Source organism: Thalassophryne amazonica, chromosome 18 (genome assembly GCF_902500255.1).
Source record: "Thalassophryne amazonica chromosome 18, fThaAma1.1, whole genome shotgun sequence".
In the NCBI taxonomy this organism is placed as follows: Eukaryota; Metazoa; Chordata; class Actinopteri; order Batrachoidiformes; family Batrachoididae; genus Thalassophryne; species Thalassophryne amazonica.
Window position 1 is genome coordinate 61,476,359 of NC_047120.1, and position 25,736 is coordinate 61,502,094.

General features: G+C 40.9%; 1 protein-coding gene and 1 long non-coding RNA gene across 2 annotated transcripts in view; one reads left to right on the forward strand and one right to left on the reverse strand.

Moving 5' to 3' along the window:
* Window positions 1–366: 366 nt before the first annotated feature.
* Window positions 367–25,736, reverse strand: part of grid1b (glutamate receptor, ionotropic, delta 1b) — a 977,470-nt gene continuing 952,100 nt past the window's right edge. The window contains exons 16-17 of the mRNA XM_034193125.1: window positions 16,505–16,745; window positions 367–934 (exon numbers count right to left, since the gene is read on the reverse strand). Of these exons, the coding sequence (XP_034049016.1) occupies window positions 443–934; window positions 16,505–16,745 (733 nt within the window). The 3' untranslated portion in view covers window positions 367–442. The remainder of the gene's footprint in view (window positions 935–16,504; window positions 16,746–25,736) is intronic.
* Window positions 10,723–25,201, forward strand: LOC117530204. Its single transcript, XR_004566231.1, has 3 exons — window positions 10,723–10,733; window positions 21,544–21,549; window positions 25,116–25,201. It is a non-coding gene; the product is annotated as an uncharacterized LOC117530204 (long non-coding RNA).

The following is a 25,736-nucleotide window of genomic DNA, read 5'->3' on the forward strand; positions in this document are numbered from 1 at the left end:
CACTTAGAAAACAATCACAATGAATTTTGCGTCATTGTTTTTTTTTTTACATTGAACAAAATTTACAAAGCCATTCGAACAGTCATAATTTTTTTTTACGTGTATACAGTATATATTTTTAAATCTTATTTTATGTTTTTTACAACTCAACTTCAAAAATTGAGAATATTCAAAATACACTTTAACCTCACTTCTTTCTTTGATATGTACAATATGTACAAGAAAAAACTACACCCTCCATCTGCCCCCCCCCCCCCCCCCCCCTTACCTGGAACATCAGCTCTTCTGAACCGGTAGTTGATACAAAATCTTTTTACAGGTTTTTATTTATTTATTTTATTATCTTTTTTTTAAAATCCTCAACCCATCTCACGTCCAAAACGAGACCAGAGTCCAGAGATGGAGATGTGGTCGATGCACAGTTTAAATCCTTGTCCCATTGTTATATGGATGTACTGTGGCTGGCGTCAATGGCTTCGGGTATGGGTCCTGCGGAGACTGCCGTGTAGGACATTGGCATGGGCGTCTTGCCAGGACTCTGCCGGAAGAGCCCCCCGTTGGGCGCCCTGTGTTTGCATGTCATGGTGCCGCTGAGGTTGGTGCTGCTGAGCGGGTGGTGCAGGGGCAATGTGGCGCTCCCAGGTCCCTGGGATGGAGGCAGCGTCCTGCCTAGGGTCCCCCCATGGTGAGGTAGGGGAAGAGGCGGAGGCGATACCCCCTCCCCGGGCAGAAAGGTGGTCACAGTGAGGCCCGAGGGCGGGAAGTCCCGGACGGACTCTGCCCCCGCCATCAGGGAGGCCTGGCTGGGCTGCATGCTGCCTATGTCCAGCGCAGAGATCTCGATAGAGGTGCCGGGGATCTGCTTGTGCGCCAAGTCCTCGTCCAAAAGACTGTTCATACGACGGTGCACCTGTTCCAGATTCACCTCCTTGTCCTACAAGAGCAGACGGAGTGGAGGAGGACAGAGGGGAGAGACAGGGGGGGAAGGAGAGGAGGGACAAGAGGCTGAGATTGGCGATAGGCCGGCTTCTCAGACTGGTTCAGGTCTTGTGGCGCTCCATGCAAACTTTACTTTTTTCACACGTTTGACAGCATGCTGGGTTTTATTATTGTAACAATATTTATTTTTTTAATTTTGAGTTGAGCCCAGTGTTGAAGTGAGATCTCAGAAACCAATCTGCACGTGCACAGTTTGAAATCAAACTTGGCCAGTGACTATTAAAAGGTTTGATGTCTGGAGAAAAACAATCCTGGAGCCAAACGTGAGTCTGTGAAGTTTGTACGAGGCTTCGCTTAAAGACAAACTCAGCTTTCCTTCAAATATGGCCTGTTGATTACACCTAAACACCACCAGAGGGCAGTATTGTAATCATCCAGTTCATTAGTTGCTGCCACAAACCAGCAGAGGACGCTACATTTAAACCTTAATTAATTGAAATTTCAATTTGCCATAGTTTTTGAGAAAAGGTAAGATACCAAACTAATCACAAGTTGTAGATGTTTTTCTTCTCTGCTAACCAGCATGAGATTGGGAACATTTGCCATCAGGGCACTTTAACCAAAAGTGTTCATGTTAACGGTTCATGGAAAGGTGAATCAGAGTTCCAGAGCAGACTTGACAACAACCAACAGATTTCTAGCCAATGCATCAAACTGCTGAGTTTGCCTGATGGCAGCCTCGCTTGGCTCCAGCACTGACGTCGTTGTCGGACAGAAACATATTCAGCAGCAAATTAAGTTAACAGAAATAAAATAAGCTCAACGTGGTTTAGTTCTAACATGGATCTTGGACACTTTTGGTCCTGATGGGGAAGAAGGTGAAGTTTAAAAGGAACACTCGTTAGTAGCTAGTTAGCAAGTAGCTTGCTAGCATGCATCTAGCTCATGAGCTTGTTGAGTTGTTGACTACGCAATAAATTAGCTTTGTGCATTTGTTAGATAACCTAAAGTGATTATTCCAAGCTTCAGAATTTGTACGTATTTGTAACGATTACCTCAACACTTTTTACTTTTATTACCTCAACACTTGTTGGACACGGTGACTTCTGATGGAAATATCTAGCCTGTTGCATTTTTTGAAACCATTTAATTAAAAAAAGTATTTTTTTCTGTGCTACTATAACTGTTTTCCTAAATATTAAAATGGTTCACAATCTTATATCGCCAACCTGTTAAAAATTCCCCTTGGTGGGAAACAATTTATGATTTTGACCCACGTAGTTTAAGATAATCAATCAATCAATCAACTTTTTTTTTATATAGCGCCAAATCACAACAAACAGTTGCCCCAAGGCGCTCTAAAGACAGTTAAGAAGAAGACAGTTTCTTTCTCTTTTGCTCTGTATGCACCACTCTGCATTTAATCATTAGTGATCGATCTCTGCTCCCCTCCACAGCATGTCTTTTTCCTGGTTCTCTCCCTCAGCCCCAACCAGTCCCAGCAGAAGACTGCCCCTCCCTGGGCCTGGTTCTGCTGGAGGTTTCTTCCTGTTAAAAGGGAGTTTTTCCTTCCCACTGTAGCCAAGTGCTTGCTCACAGGGGGTCGTTTTGACCGTTGGGGTTTTACATAATTATTGTATGGCCTTGCCTTACAATATAAGGCGCCTTGGGGCAACTGTTTGTTGTGATTTGGCGCTATATAAAAAAAAAATTGATTGATTGATTGATTGACATTTTCTGTAGTGACATCATTGATGGGGGTGTTTTCAACCCTCAAACTGCAAACTTGGTCAGCATGATGGAGCTGAAGAAATGCTAAAAGTGTCAAAAGAAAATAAATTGACGGACACAGCTAATAAATGTGGACCACCAGAGATCCCGTTTGGAAGAACTTCATAAAATATGGAAAGGTTGCCAACTTTAGTTACAGTTTTTACTTGGTCTGTCAAAATGATTCAGAATCAGACAACACAAGCAGACCTTATCGGACTTCTAGCCCTGCCCATTTTGCCCATCACATTGCTTATGTTCGCTTGTGATAAACAATATATATATATATATATATATATATATATATATATATATATATATATATACGAGCAACCACAGACTTTTCCGGCCAATCTGCAAAATGCCAAAGATGTACATCTTGATGATGCCCCTTGTACTATGTAGGGGTACACCTACGGTGTGTCTCTTTTGGGCTATGGTATCAACATGGCGGTGCAGCATGGTGTCCTCCATCAGGGGGCCTGCTCCCATGTAGATATGAAGGCCTCATCCTAAGCTGGTGAAAACACATCGGTTCATTGTGGCGGGTAATTAGACGCTAACGAACAGATGGTTATTAATGCTATATCCCATTTCTGCTAATAAACAAACCTAAATCCTTCACACGGTAGCTTAAAGGAAACCTCAGCGTCTCGATCAAGTACTGCTGAGACTTCAGTCAGAGAGTTCAAATCTTGAAGGAGCACAAACAAACATCGGCATGTATAATGTGTTGATCAAGCAGATCTCGGCACATTTGAATTCTCCCTCTGCAGCCTCACAAAGCTCCTCTCAAAGCCAATTAAAACATCTCAGCACAGGTTATTGTTTTAGCCGACTGGCACCTCATTAAAACCTGCTCTCAGCCGCGTCAAACTGGCAGCTCGCCGAAATAAAGGCCTCGGATTAAACCTCAGCCGCTCACTGCAGACAAGTGCAGAGAAGAAAACAACAGCAGCTCGGCTGTCTGAAAGCTTCCATTAATTTGGAAAACAAACACCTCCTTTAATGAGAGTTCCCAGTGGGGGGCATTTTAAATCATCCTCCCTCCTGCTACTTTACAAATACTGCAGATGTCAAGTGGTTTGTGCTCAAGTGCGAAAGAACAGTTTCTAGTTGAATTGTGTTCATTCTATGATTCGAGTGGCCCCAAAACACTGATCGCTGCTTTTTACTGACGGAGCGCCTCATCAAGCCTGTTGCTGCTGGTCATGTTGTTGTACTCGTATATGCTGTAGATCGTATAGTTTGTCAGTGGTGTCAAAAGTACACACATTTGTTTCTTAAGTAGAAGTATGCAGTTTAAAAACACTCTGGTAAAAGTTGAAGTATCAACTTGACCTCTTTACTCAAGTAAAAATGAAAAAGTATGTGCTCCAAAACCTACTTAAAGTATAAAAGTATAAAGTAACCTTTAAAAAAAAAGGTAGATGCCACTATATGAATTGAAAGCTTAATTTAAAAACTGATTCGTTCTACATGTGGCCCAAGACCCAAAACCCAAAATTACCCCCCCAACACCACCTGCACGAAAATGTTTCAATTCTAGAAGCTGTGAAATGCAATCTGGGACTATTCCAGACAATAAACTGGAGTGAGTGCAGCATCCATTTAGTGAGGAAAAAAACAAAACAACTTTCCTTATTCAAATTAATTCCAAGTAGTATTCTGCTCTTACTAGGATGCAGCAGTTTTCTAGTTTGGCAGATAGTTCTGGAGGAAATCACTGAAGAAATTAACAAACTGGTGGTACTGTGCTGACGCCTCAGGCTTCAGCTGGAGCCGCGCCGGTGGATGTGCGCTGGCGCCTCAGGCCTCGGTGAAGCCGCGCCGGTGGAACTGCGCTGGCGCCTCGGGCTTCAGGTGGAGCCACGATGGTGGTACTGCGCTGACGCCTCAGGCTTCAGGTGGAGCCGCGCTGGTGGATGTGCGCTGGCGCACCGGTGAAGCCGCGCCGGTGGAACTGCGCTGGCACCTCGGGCTTCAGGTGGAGCCGCGCCGGTGGTACTGCGCAGACGCCTCGGGCTTCAGGTGGAGCCGCGCTGGTGGATGTGCGCTGGCGGATGTGCGCTGGCGCCTCGGTGAAGCCGCGCCGGTGGAACTGCGCTGGCGCCTCGGGCTTCAGGTGGAGCCGCGCCGGTGGAACTGCGCTGGCGCCTCAGGCTTCAGGTGGAGCCGCGCCGGTGGAACTGCGCTGGCGCCTCGGGCTTCAGGTGGAGCCGCGCCGGTGGATGTGCGCTGATACCTCAGCGCACATCCACCGGCGCTGAAGCCAAGAGTAACAAGGTTGTTTGTTTTAAAAATGTAAGGAATAGAAAGTACAGATACCTGTGTGAAAATGTAATGAGTAGAAGTCAGAAGTAGGCAGAAAAATAAGTAATGGAGTAAAGTATAGATACCTAAAAAGTGTACTTAAGTACAGTAACGAAGTATTTGTACTTCGTTACTTGACACCTCTGTAGTTTGTTCAGTAGGTCATACTCTAGATTATGCTGTAGGTCATACTGTAGTTTTGTACAGTAGGTCATACTGTAGATTATGCTGTAGGTCATACTGTAGTTTTGTACTGTAGGTCGTACTATAGTTTGTACAGTAGGTCATACTATAGTTTATGCTGTAGATCATACTGTAGTTTTGTACTGTAGGTTGTACTATAGTTTGTTCAGTAGATCATACTGTAAATTATGCTGTAGGTCATACTGTAGTTTTGTACTGTAGGTCGTACTATAGTTTGTTCAGTAGATCATACTGTAAATTATGCTGTAGATCATACTGTAGTTTTGTACTGTAGGTCGTACTATAGTTTGTTCAGTAGATCATACTGTAAATTATGCTGTAGGTCATACTGTAGTTTTGTACTGTAGGTCGTACTATAGTTTGTTCAGTAGATCATACTGTAAATTATGCTGTAGGTCATACTGTAGTTTTGTACTGTAGGTCGCACTATAGTTTGTACAGTGGGTCATACTGTAGTTTATGCTGTAGGTCATACTGTAGTTTTGTACTGTAGGTCGTACTATGGTTTGTTAAGTAGGTCATACTCTAGATTATGCTGTAGGTCGTACTGTAGTTTTTGCTGTAGGTTGTGCTGTAATTTGCACCAACGTTTGTGCAGTCAGTTGTACTGTTGTTTATGCTGTAGGTCATACAGTAGATTGAACTGTAGTTTGTCCTGTAGATCGTACAGTAGATTGTATGGTAGTTTTGTACTGTAGGTTGTACTGTAGTTTTTGCTGTAGGTTGTATTATAGTGTTTACTGTAGTTTATGCTGTAGATCATACTGTAGTTTGTGCTGAAGGTCATACAGTAGTTTATATTGTAGGTCATACAGTAGATTGTACTACAGGTTTTACTGTAGCTTGTGCTGTAGACCATACTGTAGTTTATATTATAAGTCATACAGTCAATTGCACGATAAGCTTTACTGTAGTCTGTGCTGTAGGCTATACAGTTGATTGTTCTGTTTATGCTGTAGGTCATTCAGTAGATTGTATGGTAGTTTTGTACTGTAGGGTGTACTGAATTTTTTGCTGTAGGTTGCACTGTAGCGTTTACTGTAGTTTGTACTGTAGGTCGTACTGTAGTTTGTGCTGAAGGTCGTACAGTAGATTGCACTATAGGGTTTACTGTAGTCTGTGCTGTAGGTCGTACTGTAGTTTATATTGTAGGTCGTACAGTCGATTGCACTATAAGCTTTACTGTAGTCTGTGCTGTAGGCTATACAGTAGATTGTTCTGTTTGTGCTGTAGGTCATTCAGTAGATTGTATGGTAGTTTTGTACTGTAGGTTGTACTGTAGTTTTTGCTGTAGGTTGCACTATAGCATTTACTGTAGTTTGTGCTGTAGGCCATACTGTAGTTTATATTGTTTGTCGTACAGTAGATTGCACTATAGGGTTTACTGTAGTCTGTGCCGTAGGTTGTACTGTAGTTTATATTGTAAGTCGTACAGTCAATTGCACTATAAGCTTTACTGTAGTCTGTGCTGTAGGCTATACAGTAGATTGTGCTGTTTGTGCTGTAGGTCATTCAGTAGATTGTATGGTAGTTTTGTACTGTAGGTTGTACTGTAGTTTTTGCTGTAGGTTGCACTATAGCGTTTACTGTAGTTTGTGCTGTAGGCCATACTGTAGTTTATATTGTTTGTCGTACAGTAGATTGCACTATAGGGTTTACTGTAGTCTGTGCCGTAGGTTGTACTGTAGTTTATATTGTAAGTCGTACAGTCAATTGCACTATAAGCTTTACTGTAGTCTGTGCTGTAGGCTATACAGTAGATTGTGCTGTTTGTGCTGTAGGTCATTCAGTAGATTGTATGGTAGTTTTGTACTGTAGGTTGTACTGTAGTTTTTGCTGTAGGTTGCACTATAGCGTTTACTGTAGTTTGTGCTGAAGGTCATACAGTAGATTGTACTATAGGTTTTACTGTAGCTTGTGCTGTAGGCTGTACTGTACTTTATATTGTAGGTCGTACAGTCAGTTGCACTATAAGGTTTACTGTAGTCTGTGCTGTAGGCTATACAGCAGATTGTTCTGTTTGTGCTGTAGGTCATTCAGTAGGTTGTATGGTAGTTTTGTACTGTAGGTTGTACTGTAGTTTTTGCTGTAGGTTGCACTATAGCGTTTACTGTAGTTTGTGCTGTAGGTCGTACTGTAGTTTGTGCTGAAGGGCATACATTAGATTGTACTATAGGTTTTACTGTAGCTCGTGCTGTAGTCCATACTGTAGCTTATATTGTAGGTTGTGCAGTCGATTGCACTATAGGGTTTACTGTAGTCTGTGCTGTAGGCCATACAGTAGATTGTTCCATTTGTGCTGTACGTCATTCAGTAGATTGTATGGTAGTTTTGTACTGTAGGTTGTACTGTAGTTTTGTACTGTAGGTCGTACTGTAGTTTTTGCTGTAGGTTGTGCAAGTAGTTTGTGCAGTAGGTCATACAACAAATTGTACTGTAATTTGCACCAACGTTTGTGCAGTCAGTTGTACTGTTGTTTATGCAGTAGGTCATGCAGTAGATTGAACTGTAGTTTGTCCTGTAGGTCGTACAGTAGATTGTATGGTAGTTTTATAATGTAGGTTGTACTGTAGTTTTTGCTGTAGGTTGTACTATAGTGTTTACTGTAGTTTGTGCTGTAGGTCGTACTGTAGTTTGTGCTGAAGGTCATGCAGTAGATTGTACTATAGGTTGTACTGTCGCTTGTGCTGTAGGCCATACTGTAGTTTATATTGTAGGTTGTACATTGTTGTAGATTGTAGGTTGTAGGTTGTTGTAGATTGCACTATAGGGTTTACTGGTTTACTGTAGTCTGTGCTGTAGGCTATACAGTAGTTGTTCTGTTTGTGCTGCAGGTCATTCAGTAGATTGTATGGTAATTTTGTACTGTAGGTTGTACTGTAGTTTTTGCTGTAGGTTGCACTATAGGGTTTACTGTAGTTTGTGCTGTAGGTCATACTGTAGTTTATATTGTAGGTCATACAGTCTATTGCACTATAGCATTTACTGTAGTTTGTGCTGTAGGTCATACTGTAGTTTTTGCTCTAGGTCATAATGTAGTTTATATTGTGGGTCATACAGTCTAATGCACTATAGAGTTTACTGTAGTTTGTGCTGTAGGTCATACTGTAGTTTTTGCTCTAGGTCATAATGTAGTTTATATTGTGGGTCATACAGTCTATTGCACTATAGGGTTTACTGTAGTTTGTGCTGTAGGTCATACTGTAGTTTTTGCTGTAGGTCATACAGTAGATTGCACTGTAGGTTTTACTGTAGTTTGTGCTGTTGATCATAATGCAGTTTATATTGTAGGTCATACAGTCTATTGTACTATAGGTTTTACTGTAGTCTGTGCTGTAGGACATACAGTAGATTGTTCTGTTTGTGCTGTAAGTCATTCAGTAGATTGTATGGTAGTGTTGTACTGTAGGTTGTACTGTAGTATGTGCTGTAGTTGTACTGTAGTTTTTGCTGTATGTTGTACAGTAGATTGTACTGTAGGTTTTACTGTAGTTTGTACTGTAGTTTTTCGCTGTAGGTCATACAGTAGACTGTACTGTAGGTTTTACTGTAGTTTATGCTGTAGGTCATACTGTAGTTTTTGTGCTGTAGGTCATACAGTAGATTGTACTATAGTTTTTACTGTAATTTGTGCTGTAGACGAAAATAAATTTTCGCGCAGAAAATAAACCCCAATACTGATCCATCAAGACAAAAAAAAAGAATAAATAAATAAAATACCATGTTAAATTACAGTGTTGCGAATGCCGACGTCATCATCAGCAGTCCAAGATGGCTTCAGTGCGTCCACAGCGCCTCCAGTGGTGATTGACTAAAGTGCATCAGAGTGTTGTCTTTTGGTTCTCTATTCTCTTTGCTTAAGTACAACCCATTTTGTTTGTTTATGTGTGTGTGTACGTACGTGCAGCTAATTTACAGCGTGCGGCTGCGACCCGCTCAGCGGAAGCCGCGGTGAGTTTTTTTTTGGACATTGTGTGTTGTCAGTGTGTAATCAAATTATTTACAAATATGTAACATCACAGCAGTTTTTTGTTTAAATGCTGCTTGGTTGGGAGAAGGGATTTTCTGTTGACCGACACTAAAACTAAACCATTTGATTATTTGTTATTTTCCAGGAGAAGTTGCGGTTTTTGTGTCTATTCTGACCTGTGTCAATAGCTTCTGCTTCATCCCAGCCTCTCTCTCTGTCTGTCCAAATGTCCCTCCTCCCCTCCGATGAAGCAGCTGTTATGTCATTATATGTCAAAGGACCAGAAACCCTTGCCAGTCTGTAATCCTTAGTAACCTGCACGAGATCACAGACAGCAAAATGAAACACGTCAGGAGAAGCAGAGGAGACGGGAGACATGCGTGTCTACAGTCACATATCATACAGCGGGTGTGTCTGCTCACACTTTAGTTTAGGGATCCATCGCAAAGCTCCAATTACACCAGGAAAACCTGGTTCAGAGTCTCCTTTTCCAATCCAGATATACAAGGAAGAGAGTCCGGCCAACAGGCTTTAATCAGTCTGCACTGTGATTGGTTCAAACGGCATCTTGTGACTTTAAAACCTGCTGGTTTTAGGTTAGCGTTCTCAATATTTTAAAGTTGCACTTTGTGTGAGTATGGTGGTTTTATGTGGTCAGTGGCAGATCCACGGGATTGCAGTGTGCGCGCGCTCTGGTAAAGATCGAAGTGTTGTTTCACTAAATACTTTAGACTAAAATTGTAATTATTTCTGAGCCCCTTCAAATAAAGCATATCTCGCAAACCCTTTTCATTGTCATATAAAATATGCTCCTTCCCAAGTGAAGGACCAACAGAGGAGGAGCAACAGGAAGACAGAGGACAGGAAGGAGAGGAGCAGTAGTAGCCAGTAAACCAGTAGCGAGCAGTATTTCTGGCATTTCTATTTGTGTATTTACACTTATATTTTCAAATTGTTTTTTTTTTTTACTCTCACTTTTGATACCCTGTGTGCTTCTAACCCTGTGTGCTGCTATACAATGCTGCTGGAACCTCAATATCCCTGAGAGAGTCTTCCCAAGGGATTAATAAAGTTCCATCTAATCTAATAATTTATATAAAAAACTCAAGATCATTCTTAAAAACAATTTACAACACCATAAAAACTGTAAAAACCCCTTTAATGCACGCTGACTGACTGGTTTGGACTATGACCACTCCAGCAAAGTAAAACATTTACTATATGCACCTTCTCATTGATGTGCTGAAAAACCAGAGTGAACATCACCAATGATTGCAGCTCGTTCATATGTATTTCAAGTTTATGTGTAATTTGAGTTCAGTATCACTGACAGCGCGCACTGTGCACTCCGACTGCACAACACATGCCCGTATGTCACGAAGCAGGAAATGTTGAGGAACATAGTGAATTTTGGGTTCCGTCAGGGTTCGTAAAATGCTACAAAACAGTTTGCAAACACTATTTCTTGTCGCAAATATATATACATGTTCAAAATTTCGTAGCCAATTTTTTTATTTTTTTGCAAACAGTTGCAAACGTTTGTAAAACAGTTGAAAGCATTTTAGTGGAGCAGCTTAACTAAAATTTCCATAACAATTGTGCATTTTGTGATAAAAACATCAAATTTGGCACACATATTCAAAATTAGCGAATGTTTATTTTCAGATATGGGGCCATCCTGAAGCTGACCTCTAATGAGCTATAGGGGCCAATAAAGAATTACACAGGGGTCAAAATTTTAAAATGCTCCAATCAGGTTGAAAACTATACTACATTATTTGCCTGATCATAACGATTCCAAAAAGGTATAGTTTGGACTATCTATGACTGAATGCTCTGGAGTTATGAGGTAAAAACAGCAAAAATTGTGACAAAGGTCAGTATCAGTTTATACAGGGGTCAAAACTTAAAGTTGCTCCAATTTGGTAAAAAATGATGCATATTATTGGTTGAGTTAATAGCATTTTAAAAAGGAATAGTTTGCACCATCTGTCATGCTTAGTTATGGTGTTACGAGGTAACATATGTCACATGTCATAGAATCCAATGGACGTTGAAATTGTTTGACCTTTACTTTGGAGACCAAGCATTCAATACAGTCAAAACTAGTCCATTTATTAATCCTTTTATTTCAACCAATAATTTGCATCACTTTTTTTTTTTTTTTTACCAAAATTGGAGCAATTTTAACTTTTGACCCCTGTACAAACTGAAACTGACCTTTGTCACCATTTTTGCTGTTTTTACCCCATAACTCCAGAACATTCAGTCATAGATAGTTCAAACTATACCTTTTTGGAATTGTTATGATCAGACAAATAAATAATGTGGTATAGTTTTCAAAATGATTGGAGCATTTTAAAATTTTGACCCCTGTGTAAATTCTTTATTGACCCCTGTAGCTCATTAGAGGTCAGCTCCAGGATGGCCCCATATCTGAAAATAAACATTAGTTAATTTAGAATATGTGTGCCAAATTTGAAGCTTTTATGCATGAATGCACAACTGTTTTACTATGCTGCCCCACTATTTACAGATGTTGTAACACGTGTTGCTAATGTTCTTTTTGGTTTGCGACGACTCTGACACCAACAATTTTCTTTTTCTTCTTCCTTTCATCCTCTTATTTCCTTCTCTTCTTAGCTGCCAGACAAGACAATTCTTCCTCAATGGCAGCAGCACGTTGGGCTTCTTCCTAACATAAATTTGCTTCCATATTCTGGAAATCCATCTTCTATAAACGTAGCTTCTACAGGCAAGTCTTCTGAGCTGTCTTCCACAGCAATCAGGAGAAAACTGGATGCTTGGGAGGATTTGATTCACCTGACATTCGCCTGGTATTTTACCAGGAGTTGGCAAAAGGTTGCAAATGTTCCGAAACAGCAGCAAAAGAGTGGTAAAATAGGTGCTAATCGTCACAAACACTGTTGGTAACATATGCTAATAGTCGGTAATGCCCTTTGTTATTCACAGACACTTTCTCAAACACTCACAGTTACGATGCTAATTGCCGATAAATGTCGCTAATGACAGAGGCGAACCCTGATTTTTGCACCTCGATCTCACGCCAGTTTGTGAAGGCATCACTAAAAGTGATTTAATCTATTGTTTTGTGATACTGGTATGAAATGTGTTACATTTTTGTAACTGGATCACAAAATTATTTTGCGATGGTATCACAAAATTTAGGGTGATGGCGAGTTGGTGGGGGGTTATGGTTAGGGTTAAAAATAGCGAACTAAACTTGACCGCATCTCAAAAAATGTGAAGCATTTTATGACATTAAAAAAAAAAAACCCTGAGACTGGACTAGATTTTCAACAACAAAGTTGGTGAAGCCAGAATTTGCAAAGTTTGCCAGCATTTGTCGCTCCATGAGATACTTACACGTATGGCAGTGCGAAATGTGAAAAACGAAATTTTTTCAATGTTAATTTCACGGCTGCTGTTCCTTCTGTAAACCGGTATTTCTACTTTTACTCAGGTCACTTTTTTTGAGCCAGTAATATACTTCTTTGCTTCTGGTAAACACATTTGCCTTACAAATACATGTTCCTTAATAAAAAAAAGCACCAAAGCAATTGTACTTGTTAATAAACTTAAGCAAACAGTTACTGGTGTGTTTCTACAGATGTGCTATGGAATGCACGCTGGCCTCTGCAGGCACAGTGTGGAACAGCAGCTGTACAGCCATAGACAAAAACAATGTCAAGACAGCTGGGAAAATCACTGAGCAGCTCCCACACTTTCGAAAACATCTGACTCCAGATGCATGAAAAGTGCAGTTAAACATCACAAAAGATTCTTCCCATTCTGGCACAAAAACAATATTTCTGTTTGTTAGAAATGGTATAAATACTCCAAAACTAACAAAATCACGGCAAATAGAAAGCTTGCCAGGTTATACTACTTTGTACCTCCGACAGCACGTTGTTGTTCTTGTGTCCGCGTGGCCATCGTGAATCATCTTGTTTATTTATGTCTGTATATTCACATATTCTCCAAGATTTCCAAATAGGTGATTCTTATATACAGAATCATCTGACGTAGAATGAGATTCTCAATTTTCTATTTAAACCCTCACCTTTCAGGAAAAATCCAAGAAGATACAATTTACCTGCAAAAGTATCTGCCGAATGCACCATTTTCACTTCAAATATTCAAAGGCCCCATATTGCACTGGGGTTTGTTGAAATACACGCTGTGAAGTTGGTCAAACTCTATATGTTTGTCAATGGAATTTTTTATTTTTAGGTTTGTGTCAGTTTTTCTAAAATTAAAAGTTTGCAAGGAAGCCATTTTGGTAGGCCATGCGGTGGCTAGCTCGCGTTTTCACTACAGAGTTCGTCGTCGTACATAAACATCTGATGTCACAACTGTAACTAGCGTTTTAGATGCTAGTTGAGCATTAACAGGATAAAGACAGCTTGTGTGTGGGCAATGAAGTAAACAAGTGTATTCAGTTAACTAAAGTCAACCTGATTTCAAACTATGTACCTGGATTACTTTGTATTACCTGGTTATATTATGAAATTAGATTACTTTCTGTACTTTATGTGACTGTATTATTTTATGAAGATGGATTATACATTATAAAAATGGATTAATCTATGTAACTGCATAATTTTATGATATTGGATTACATTCCAAAAATGGATTACTTTGTGTGACTGGATTACTTTATGTGAGTGGATTGCGTTATGGAGATGGATTACTTCATGTGACTGCATTACTTTATGTTTCTGGATTACTCTTTAAAGATGCATTACTTTATGTGACTGGATTACTTTATGAAGATGGATTATTTATATACTGTAGATCGATTATTTTATATGACTAGATTACTTTATGAAGATGGATTACTTTATGTGAGTGGATTATGTTATGGAGATGGATTACTTTTTAAAGATGGATTACTTTGTGTGACTGGATTACTTTATGTTGCTGGATTACTTTTTAAAGATGGATTACTTCATGTGACTGGATTACTTTATGAAGATGGATTACTTTATGTGAGTGGATTATGTTATGGAGATGGATTACTTTTTAAAGATGGATTACTTTGTGTGACTGGATTACTTTAGGTTGCTGGATTACTTTTTAAAGATGGATTACTTCATGTGACTGGATTACTTTATGAAGATGGATTACTTTATGTGAGTGGATTATGTTATGGAGATGGATTACTTTTTAAAGATTGATTACTTTGTGTGACTGGATTACTTTATGTTGCTGGATTACTTTTTAAAGATGGATTACTTCATGTGACTGGATTACTTTATGAAGATGGATTATTTCTCTTCATCAGAAATGAGGGACCACCAGAGTTGTTGGTTCATTTGTGTTTGTGACACAGTTGTCAGTCTTGAATTAATACCTGTTACAGTCTGTTGGCTTAATCATTTTCTTCAGCTACAGTAGGTATTTGTGTTTTGTTAATTAATGTAGCTCTGAGCACGAGCAGCTTGTTACTGCAAATATGCACTCATAGAACCTTTATTCAGAAAAAACAAATTGAGTCCCATCTTTATCTCAGAATTTTACACCAACACCTTTCATTTCGAGTTCGTTGCATTACAACTACCTCCTTTTTTTCAACAAATGTAACATTTGTGACCAATTTCCATCTGGTTTTTGTAAAATATGCTCAGTGGAAACTGCTCTGTTCAAAGTTACATATGATTTTATAACAGTTGTGATTGATCCTGCAGATCGCAGGCTCTTGATAAGCAGCTTCAACCAGTTGGTGGGTCTTCATGTTCATTATATCTGACAGACAGAACTTGTTCTATCTCCATCATTCAGCTGAGGTCTGATATCTCTGTAATGTGGTGCTCCTCAGGGTTCAGTTCTAGGTCCGATTCTGTTTTCACTATAAAAGTATTTATTATCACATTATGTCTGTGAGATCCAGTTGCATTGTTCTTTTAAACTTAAGGAGGTCCATCAAGCATTGGTGGCTAAAAACCTTCTGTAGCTGAATACAGAGAGAACAGAGACTTTGATTTTTGGGCCTGATAGCTGAATCCCAAAGCCTCTGATGAGGCCTAGTCACATTTGATCTGCTGGGTGAAGTGGAGATGACATTTGTTATGATTTTACCTAATCTGACTTTGATTATTGATTATTTTCAGAGGTTTGCACTTTAACACTGTAGCTCTTCTTCTAACTGGATCCAACAGAACAACTGTATTACTTCTGTGTGATCTTCGGGCTGTTGGTTTCCAGTTAATTTTAAAGTCCTTCTATTGACTTTTAGAGCCCCGCATGGTTGAAAATGACCTACTGACCCCTGACACTTCTGTCTGGAGCTTCAGGTCACGGATGACTGATGATCACCGTCCTCGTTTAAAATCCAGGCCAGGCCCAAACTGTAGAATGAGCTCTGTTCTCTACATTCTACTAGATGTGTTGAAAAAACAGCTGAAGACTTTTTTTTATTTTTCATTTTATTTCTCGCTCTACGAGTGTGGCGCTCTAGTAACCTTGTGTGTTTATTCTGTGACATTTTGTGACCTCATAAACATACTTAAAGTTATGTAACTGTCTGGTCTGTGCTGCATGCTGAGGTTGGTAGAACAGCTCTTTTGTCTTTTGATGTCTCAGGTGGAATTTGTCATTAAACTGAAAACTAGTAAAGTAAAGAAAGTTGGTCTGCGTTTAACACCATTATCCTTCTGTGCTCGAGGAATCTCTCTCCTGCTAATTATAAGCTCTTTTTGGAGCCCTTGGGTGGAGGCAAATTACCAGTGCCTCGCTGTAGCAAATGGGTTTATAACAATAATTCAACATGCAGCACATGAACATTTAAGGAGCTGGAACGGAGGGAATTGATCATTAAAGTCGGTGGGTGAACTCGGGTGTTTGGTGCGAAACACACCAAATTCTGTCTTCCTGGGCACTAACTTGATGCCGTTTTCTGATGTCCTCGAGCGTACGCCTCAAGGCAAAAGGGGTCTCCCTGGTGGGTGGAGAACCAGCTGTTTTATGAGTGAATTAGTGCTTTACGCCACAAAAACAGATGAGCGTTGGTGTCTCTGTGAAGAGCGATGGATGAATAAAAGAAAGAATGGAGGGGAAATAAACGACCAAATTTGATTTCAATCAGTGGCCTGGGCTGATGCGGCACAGTGCTACCTGTCCTCACGCTCTCCAAACACTCATGCTAGATCTGCTATCCCTCCTCTACAGCTGGGTGTACTGGAGCTCTACTAAGTCGGGGCTCGCGTCTGTGGCTGGATCCTTAAAGTAGAGTGTGGCAGTGTCTTCCCCCCGCTGGCCCGTCCGCCGGGCCCTGTGCTCGGTCACCTCTTTGGGCTGCTCCTGGCGGCAGCGGTTGCTGTTCCACCAAGCTTCCAGCCCAGCGACCAGGCAGGCCAGCAGCAGACCGGCAGCCAGGATGCAGAAGATGCCAGCAAAGCTGCGCAGCTTGAGGGAGCGGCCGTCGGGGTGAGCGCTGGAGTAGCTGTTGAGATTGCAGCGGCCGGTACGAGGCCACCACTTCTGCTTCAGGATGTCTAGGTCACCTTTCTCCTGCAGCTCCAAGATCCTGGAGAAGGAGACAGACTGGTGAGTCAAAACTACTGCTGACATCCCTGTGTACTGACATGTGATGTTCTCTTATTGGATCACAACACCATCCTTAAAACTTTCAGTTTGTGTGTGTAGAAGATGTTTGCAAAAATGGGTTTTGATCATCATTTGTGAGATAGTGTTAGATATCTTTGGATTGATGGGTCAGAGAGAAATGTGACCCCAGTGGAAAAGCCTTTAAGAAAATAGTCAAAAGACCCTGTAACTACAGAACTGGAGGACATAGATGCTCTTTGAGTACTAATTCATTTCCTTTGTGACAAAAGGGATCGAATCAGATCACAGAAAGGTGCACTGACACTGATTCACACACTTGCAGGGGCTGTGTCATGCAGGAGAGTACACTCGCCTTTAATGGGTGCATGTTGTGTGGGCCGCTGAAGAGGAGGTACTGCTGGCCCACTACCACCAGATGGCACCCTGCTTGGAGTGTGGGCTCCAAGCACAAGAGGGCGTCAGAGCCGCTGGGAGTGACAGCTGTCACTTATCAGCACCAGCTGTCACTCATCACCATCACCATAAAGGCCGGACTGCAACTCCACCTCCTCGCCGAGAAATCAGCTACCGTTCCAGGTAACCTTCTCTGCTGTGAATTTTCTGAGACTGAATATTGTTCTGTGTGCAGCCGTTTTCCTGTGGTGACAGTCTGAAGCTGGATTGGTGGATAGTGTGAGCGCGACGTCTTCGCCTCTCACTCCTTCCAGGGAAGTGACTGACAGGAGCTGCACGGGTGATTCTGTATCTGGAGGTGGAGGTTTTCCCTCCTGGAGGAACTAAGCTTTACACGATTGCTGGGTGTGTCTTCACACACCCACCATTAACTGTTTATGTTTTCTGCCAGCAGTACCGGGTCTGACTGCTGAAGACAGTGGCCACCTGGGGCGCAGGGCTTGGCGGCTCCGGTGTTCTTCAGATCCGTTGGTGGTGGAAGCTGTGTGGGATCCGGCTCTTCTCTCTCCAGACGTCTTCTATCTTCGAGCCTGCCCACACGTCACCTTGTGTACAATTGACAATCCCCATTATTGTTATTGTCTGTATTTCGTTGTGCGATTCACAACATTAAATTGTTACTTTTGGCTTATCCATTGTCCGTTCATTAACGCCCCCTGTTGTGGGTCCGTGTCACGACACCTTCCCAACAGTGCAGACTGAACGTGAGAGGGGCGCCGGTGCATGCAATTGCGCAAAGAGAATTTTGAAATGTTCAAAAAATCCTTCATGCATAAATGTCGTGCTACGTGGAGTGATCTGCTCGCCAACATGACGTGCAGCTTGTCAAGTGGAGTAAAGAAGAAGTGAACAGAGCGAGTGGTTGCGTCAGCCGATAGCATCAGAGCACAGCTCGTCTGAATGATTATAAGAAGATGTTAAATCTCTCATCAACATAATTTAACAGCTGCAGACAAGAAGGAAAGAACATGCAACTGTTTTATCAAGCCATGACAATGTAAACATGACAGATAATTTCCTTTTTAGATGGCTCCAAATGCTTTCTCCAGCTCATTTAGCGTGCCCACGTGAACGGCACTGCTGGAGTGGTCCTCTGTGATTCAGGAAGCTTTTAGAGCCATTTTTCAACAGATAATTTGCAGAGAAAAATGATTAATGTGCTATGAAGTAATTATTTTATATACACAGCGTCCAGCACAGAGCATGTGGCAGGCGGTAGAACAAATCAGTGTCCAGCTGGGATCACAGCAGCAGGTGGGATCATCACGACGGCATATGTGCAGCTAGTGTCAGTGCACCTTTAAGTGTTTGCAGGCCCCGAGGCCAATCGGGCCCATGTTAATCTCCAGTTTTCTTGGCGTGAAGCAGACAGCAAGCTCTGGACAGGATGCCAGTCCATTGCAGGGTACATCTCAGCAAAGCCCTGTGCCCATTTTGCAGCCGGGTGGACTGAGACAATGCAGATTAACCCTGTCTGTGCCGCCCTCCAAGGCCACAGATAGGTGGCTTGAGCGGGATTCAAACCTAGATCTTCATATTGGCAGGTCAGCTCCTCAGATCAAAATTCTTCTTTTGTTCACACGTGGACAGACGACCAGAGACAAAACACTGAAAACAAAACCCCCATATGAAGTATGGCTGTAATAAAAGTGTAATCAACTGAAGTCATAACACCAGCTGGATGAAGCCGTTTTGTCCTGTTGTCATTCTGACATGGAAACGACTCATTCTGGATGCCGTGTTCTGGAGGCAGGAACATAAGAATGCTTTCAGAAACTTGTTGATGTGAAATTTCCACCAAAGAAGATGCTCAATGTTCTAATGATAGTCGCTGACAGCTAAATAGATGTTTTATTTAATTCTTTCTTTTATTTTTTTCAGGTTAAAAGAAGCCCTCCTGCTGCCAGGCTGAACATGTGAACACTGAAGTCAAAATATGCAGATGACCCGTGAGGATGTCAGGATTTGAGAGTTAAATTATACGCTTTTAGCTCAATAATTAACTCGCTGCATCCTGCAGACATGTTTCAGATGCAGATCTTCAGCATGTTTACTTTTTACCTCCACCAATGAAGTTGGAGGAGGTTATGTTTTCACCTCTGTTTGTTTGTTTGTCTGTTGGTGAACAGCCTGGAGCCCACAGTGTTTCATATATCATTATGAAATTTTTACTGAAGATTAATATCCTGATAGGCAAGAACTGATTCTATCTTCAAGGTCATAGGTCAAAGGGCAAAGTTAGGAAAATTGGAAAAATCTTTATCTTTAACACTGAATGAATATTCAAACATTCATAACTGTCAAAAAAGATAAAATTTCTTTCATATTTGATTATGTAGGATGGTATCCTTTATCAACTGACAAAGTTTGATCCAGATCTGATCCAGATTACAGATTTTGTGGCCATTTAAATTTATCATTAAAAACCCCATTTAATGTATATTTTACATTATATCTTAATCAAACGTGCCCCAATTACTCTCATATTTGAAAGTGAGGTGCAGACTGGCACCCACTATCACCTGACAAAGTTTGAACCGGATCTGAACCGGATTGGGGATTTTGTGGACATTTGAATTTAATATTGACAAGCACATTTTTTTGATACATTTTACTCGTACATTATATCTCAATCAAAACTGCCTCAATCACTCTCATTTTTCTGTTATGGATATACCTACACCAACAAAATTGGATGGAGATTATCAGTCAGAAACAAAGTGCCAAAAAAAGCAATGACAAATTGTGCATACCAGAGATAACCAATGTTCTGTGAAAATTATCTGGAAAAAGAATTCAGAAACCAGAAAAGTTTGAAAAAAAAAAAAATCCTGACAACACCACAAAAAAAAAAAAAATAATAATAATTCACTTGGATGAACTAAATACATACTCCTGACATTTGATCGCATCTATTTTCCATTTTTTAACCACTGTTTTCTAAGGTAAAATTTTGTGGAATTGGAAACTAGTGTTGGCGGAGGTTTGCACTCTACGGGCACAGTGTTGTTATATGTGGTTGGATAAGATTATCAAGTTGTGAAAGGTTTTATTTTGGAAGGATCACAAAGAATCACAAAGCACAGTCTGTGTACATTTTTCTCTTTACCCTTTTCACGTTTTTCTCAGTTATTTTGAATTGTAAAGAATGTCATCAAATCGACAACAATAACTCCATCGCTCAGAAAAAAACAAACAAAGTAGTTGAGGTTCCATTACTTGTAGCTACATGCTAACTGGGTGTAGAAGTCAGACTCGTAGGTTTAGTAATTACGTTAATAATCTAATAATCTAATGCTAATAATTGGGTAAAATAATGTAAAGGGAATTTAGTAAATAGCCTTAGTTTCATGAACGTCATTGACCAGCTTTATTTTTTCCCTGCGTTTGTTTGGAGGATTATGAAATAATTCATGAACAAATTTCTAAGAAAGTTTGATTCTAACCTTGAAATAAAAACATGGGAGACAAACTTTTATTTTATTTTAGTCCATCACAATAAAGTTAAAAGATGTTTTTGTAGTGTTGACTTTCAGTTTTAATTCAAGTACTTTAACAAAAATATGCCATTAACCATTTAGTAATTTTATACAGCTTTTTTTTTTTTGTCAGAGGCCACAGGTAATTGGACAAACTAACATGCGGAGTGTCGATAGTTTGTGTCTTTGATCTGTCTCACATAGATCAGAGTATCTTTTAAAAATATTAGATATAACTTATGTTTAAGTGAGAGATTTAACACATTTTTTTTCTTTTAGTTGGAACCGTCAAGCTAAAACATAATTTTTTGCCATGCTGTTGACTTACTGTATTAAAACCAGCTTGTTGATACTCTGTGGCCTTTTATCAAAAGGATAAGACCATCCATCAAATTGAAGAGTTTGATTCATTTTACTGTTTGAGTGCACATAAAAATTTTATAAACAATAAACATGAAAACGTTCAGAAAACGTTGACCTCAGCGTCACAGATCCACTGTGTGAACTCTGATCTGGAACCCTGTCACGCCTCCCGTTCAGCATGTTACTAGGCCGTTACAGGCGGGGGGTTTCATCCAACAGCTGCATGCCTCCTTTTCTTGAGTCATAGAATTAATTAAGTAAAGCATAACCGCTCCAGAACAATCTGCTCCACGCTGCAGTAAAATCACGGCCCACTTTGCTCTATTTAGTCATCTGGACTCGGCGTGAACGTGCTGAAGGTCAGTGCGTGGCCTGAAACACCCTCAGGACAAAATAGTTCCACATCACAAATGAGTAACAAAGTCTGTAAAGGTTATTAATTGCAGGATTATCAAATGGAAGAGAGGGGTGGAGGTAATACTGCAGTTATGGGTATTAAAATGATGGTTGGAAATGTGGAGATAATGGTTTTTGCACTGAACAATAACTCTGCCCTCAATTTAACACTGGGCTCCATTATTCTGGGCCGTCCCCGTGCTGCCTCAGGCGGTCTGCTGAACCAGGCCGGCACCGCTGCACAAACCACATTAATAACCCCTGATTTAGAGTCCATTCAGAGCCTCAAATTAATCCCCAAATAAACACAAGTGTTTGATTAAAGAGGAGGTGCACAGGGACGAGGCGGAGGAGGACAAGGCAGGTCGTGATTGAAAGTCAGTCCCACAAATGGCTGAGAAATGAAGCTGGCAGTCGCTGCCACCCAGGATGACAGACACCTGTGTCAGAAAGTTACATGCCATTCACGTAAAAGACCACAGTGGGACTTTTCCTTTTTAAGATGAGGTGGATGAGCTTTTTTCCAAGTTTTGTTTTGAAAAAATGATCCCAGTTGAAAATCCCAGATGAGGGACCTACGGAACACTTTGCTCAGGACCACAGGACTGTACAAACCTGTGGTGGTGGTTCTGATTTTACCGGTCAATATAATAGGGGAGCTACAACCACTACCTTTGCACCCCCCCCCCCCCCCCCCCACCACCACCACCACCACCAGGACTAAACCAAACCACTTTTTAACTTTTTTAAGTTCCTTAGATGACCCCAAAACACAATCAGGATGTTCCCAAAAATAAAAACTGGCCTCAAGCCAGTTTTTATATAATCCAAGATGGCCACCAAAATAGGGGTTTTCACTAAAACACCTTTAAACAACATATAAACAACTTAAATATCACAGAGATTCAATAGGAAGACCATTGCAGGTCACAGCAAACTCATCTGTGCCTAAACTAAATTCATTTATGGGTTTAAGATTTAAAATGGCATCCAAAATGGCCACCAATAAACCCTTATCATTGAATCTCTGTGATATTTAAGTTGTTTATATGTTGTTTAAAGGTGTTTTAGTGAAAAACCATATTTTAGCGGCCATCTTGGATAACTGCCTTGAGGCCAGTTTTTATTTTTTATTTTCATCTAAGAACCTAAAAAGTTGGTTTGGTTTCGTCCTGGGGGTGCAAAGGTAGTGGTCGTAGCTCCCCTAGTAATATCAGAGTCTGTAGTCATGAACTTTGGGTACTGACTGAAAATCACGACAGGGTGTGTGAACTCATCCTGAGAGGCGGAACTGACATGAGACTGAGATGGTTTGGACATGTGCAGAGGGACCCTGGGTATATAGGGAGAAGGATGCTGAGGATGGAGCCACCAGACAGGAGAAGAAGAGGGAGGCCAAAGAGGAGGTTTAGGGATGTGCTGAGGGAGGACTTGCAGGTGGTTGGTGCGACAGAGGAAGATGTAGAGGACAAGGTGAGATGGAAACGGATGATCTGTTGTGGTCCCAGGAAGAAGAAAGACCAGCATGTGTCCCAGATTTGAATCAGTCAATCTGTGCAGTAAAAGTCTGCAGGTTGCTTTGCGCGTTACAACAGAAACGAGCCGTCAATTTTGAAGCTTTAACTCATGGTGGGTGAGAACGCGGCCTCAGGTTTTAAATTCACAGCCGGATCAGAACTTTTCCGCTGCAGCTCACTCACTCCGTTTCTAATCTGGTGAAAGCAGATAATTGAATTCCAGAAAATTTCCAGGATTTGGCACATCAAATCAGTAATTGTCAGATGTCTCACAGTATGGAATCCGTTTGTTTCACAAGAACTAATCTCACTGTGAGCAATTTAAACATTCTGCAATCCAACAACCTCGTTCTGTAAAACTGTAACACTTCAGATGGTTGTTGCTTCTTTGTTCTGCAGCACCGTCAATGTTCAGACTCTTGAAGCTTCCACATGTTGTAAATCTGTCAGCTGCTCGTGTCCCTGAACGATCCCACAGACTGCCACATGTTGGCCACTACGTCTTCCTGTCCACGTCCACGCATAAATACAACCCCTGGCAAAAATTATGGAATCACCGGCCTCGGAGGATGTTCATTCAGTTGTTTAATTTTGTAGAAAAAAAGCAGATCGCAGACATGACACAAAACTAAAGTCATTTCAAATGGCAACTTTCTGGCTTTAAGAAACACTATAAGAAATCAGGAAAAATAATTGTGGCAGTCAGTAACGGTTACTTTTTTAGACCAAGCAGAGGGAAAAAAATATGGAATCACTCAATTCTGAGGAACAAATTATGGAATCATGAAAAACAAACGAACGCTCCAACACATCACTAGTATTTTGTTGCACCACCTCTGGCTTTTATAACAGCTTGCAGTCTCTGAGCTTTGCAGGTTGGAGCCTTGTCATGGACCATTTTCTTCAACTTCCACCAAAGATTTTCAATTGGATTAAGATCCGGACTATTTGCAGGCCATGACATTGACCCTATGTGTCTTTTTGCAAGGAAATCACAGTTTCTGCTCTATGGCAAGATGCATTATCATCTTGAGAAATGACTTCATCATCCCCAAACATCCTTCCAATTGATGGGATAAGAAAAGTGTCCAAAATATCAACGTAAATGTGTGCATTTATTGATGATGTAATGACAGCCATCTCCCCAGTGCCTTTACCTGACATGCAGCCCCATATTATCAATGACTGTGGACATTTACATGTTCTCTTCAGGCAGTCATCTTTATAAATCTCATTGGAACGGCACCAAACAAAAGTTCCAGCATCATCACCTTGCCCAATGCAGATTCGAGATTCATCACTGAATATGACTTTCATCCAGTCATCCACAGTCCACGATTGCTTTTCCTTAGCCCATTGTAACCTTGTTTTTTTCTGTTTAGGTGTTAATGATTTCTTTTAGCTTTTCTGTATGTAAATCCCATTTCCTTCAGGCGGTTTCTTACAGTTCGGTCACAGACGTTGACTCCAGTTTCCTCCCATTCATTCCTCATTTGTTCTGTTGTGCATTTTCGAGACATATTGCTTTAAGTTTTCTGTCTTGACGCTTTGATGTCGTCCTTGGTCTACCAGTATGTTTGCCTTTAACAACCTTCCCATGTTGTTTGTATTTGGTCCAGAGTTTAGACACAACTGACTGTGAACAACCAACATTTTTTGCAACACTGCGTGATGATTTACCCTCTTTTAAGAGTTTGATAATCCTCTCCTTCATTTCAACTGACATCTCTTATGTTGGAGCCATGATCAATGTCAGTCCACTTGGTGCAACAGCTCTCCAAGGTGTGATTACTCCTTTTTAGATGCAGACTAATGAGCAGATCTGATTTGATGCAGGTGTTAGTTTTGGGGATGAAAATTTACAGGGTGATTCCATAATTTATTCCTCAGAATTGAGTGAGACCATATTTTTTTCCCTCTGCTTGGTCTAAAAAAATGACTGCCACAATTATTTTTCCTGATTTCTTATAGTGTTTCTTAAAGCCAGATAGTTGCCATTTGAAATGACTTTAGTTTTGTGTCATGTCTGTGATGTGCTTTTTTCTACAAAATTAAACAACTGAATGAACATCCTCCGAGGTCAGTGATTCCATAATTTTTGCCAGGGGTTGTATATATTAGGGGTGGAACGGTACATGTATTTGTACTGAGCCGGCACGGCGTGGACGTTACGGTTCGGTGCAGGCAGTCATACGGAGAACACGGTTATAAAAGTGTAAAGTAAGACGACTCGCCTGCTTCTTTTAAAACAGCGGTATTGAAAAACTTTGGGTTCCCAGTGAGCGGATGGGATGAAGACGGCATTATTCACCGGTTACAGGGCGTGTGAGTGCTCGCTCAATCATCATGTCATGTTTGTCTTGTTACCACGGCTCTGTGGCGGTTGCTTACAAACTTACTTATGAATTCACTGTCACTCATACATCCCGCTTTCTCTCTCTCACTTGTCTGCCCCCCCCACACACACCTCCTACAGAAGCAATGCTATACTTATAACAGTCAAACATGTTCATGCATATTCGACGCCATCACCCGCATCTGCCAATTTTCTTTCTGTCAGTGAGGCAGGAAAAATAAGAAACTTGGAAAGTTGATTTGTACTCTGCATGGTTGTGTTGGTTTGTTTTACATCGGATGTCCTTCGTGGCTCAACCTTACTCATTTATCTGGGCTTGGGACCAGGATTCAGAATGTACTGGCTGCACACCCGATGTGGCTGAGTTGTTCCTCCCCCATTGTACC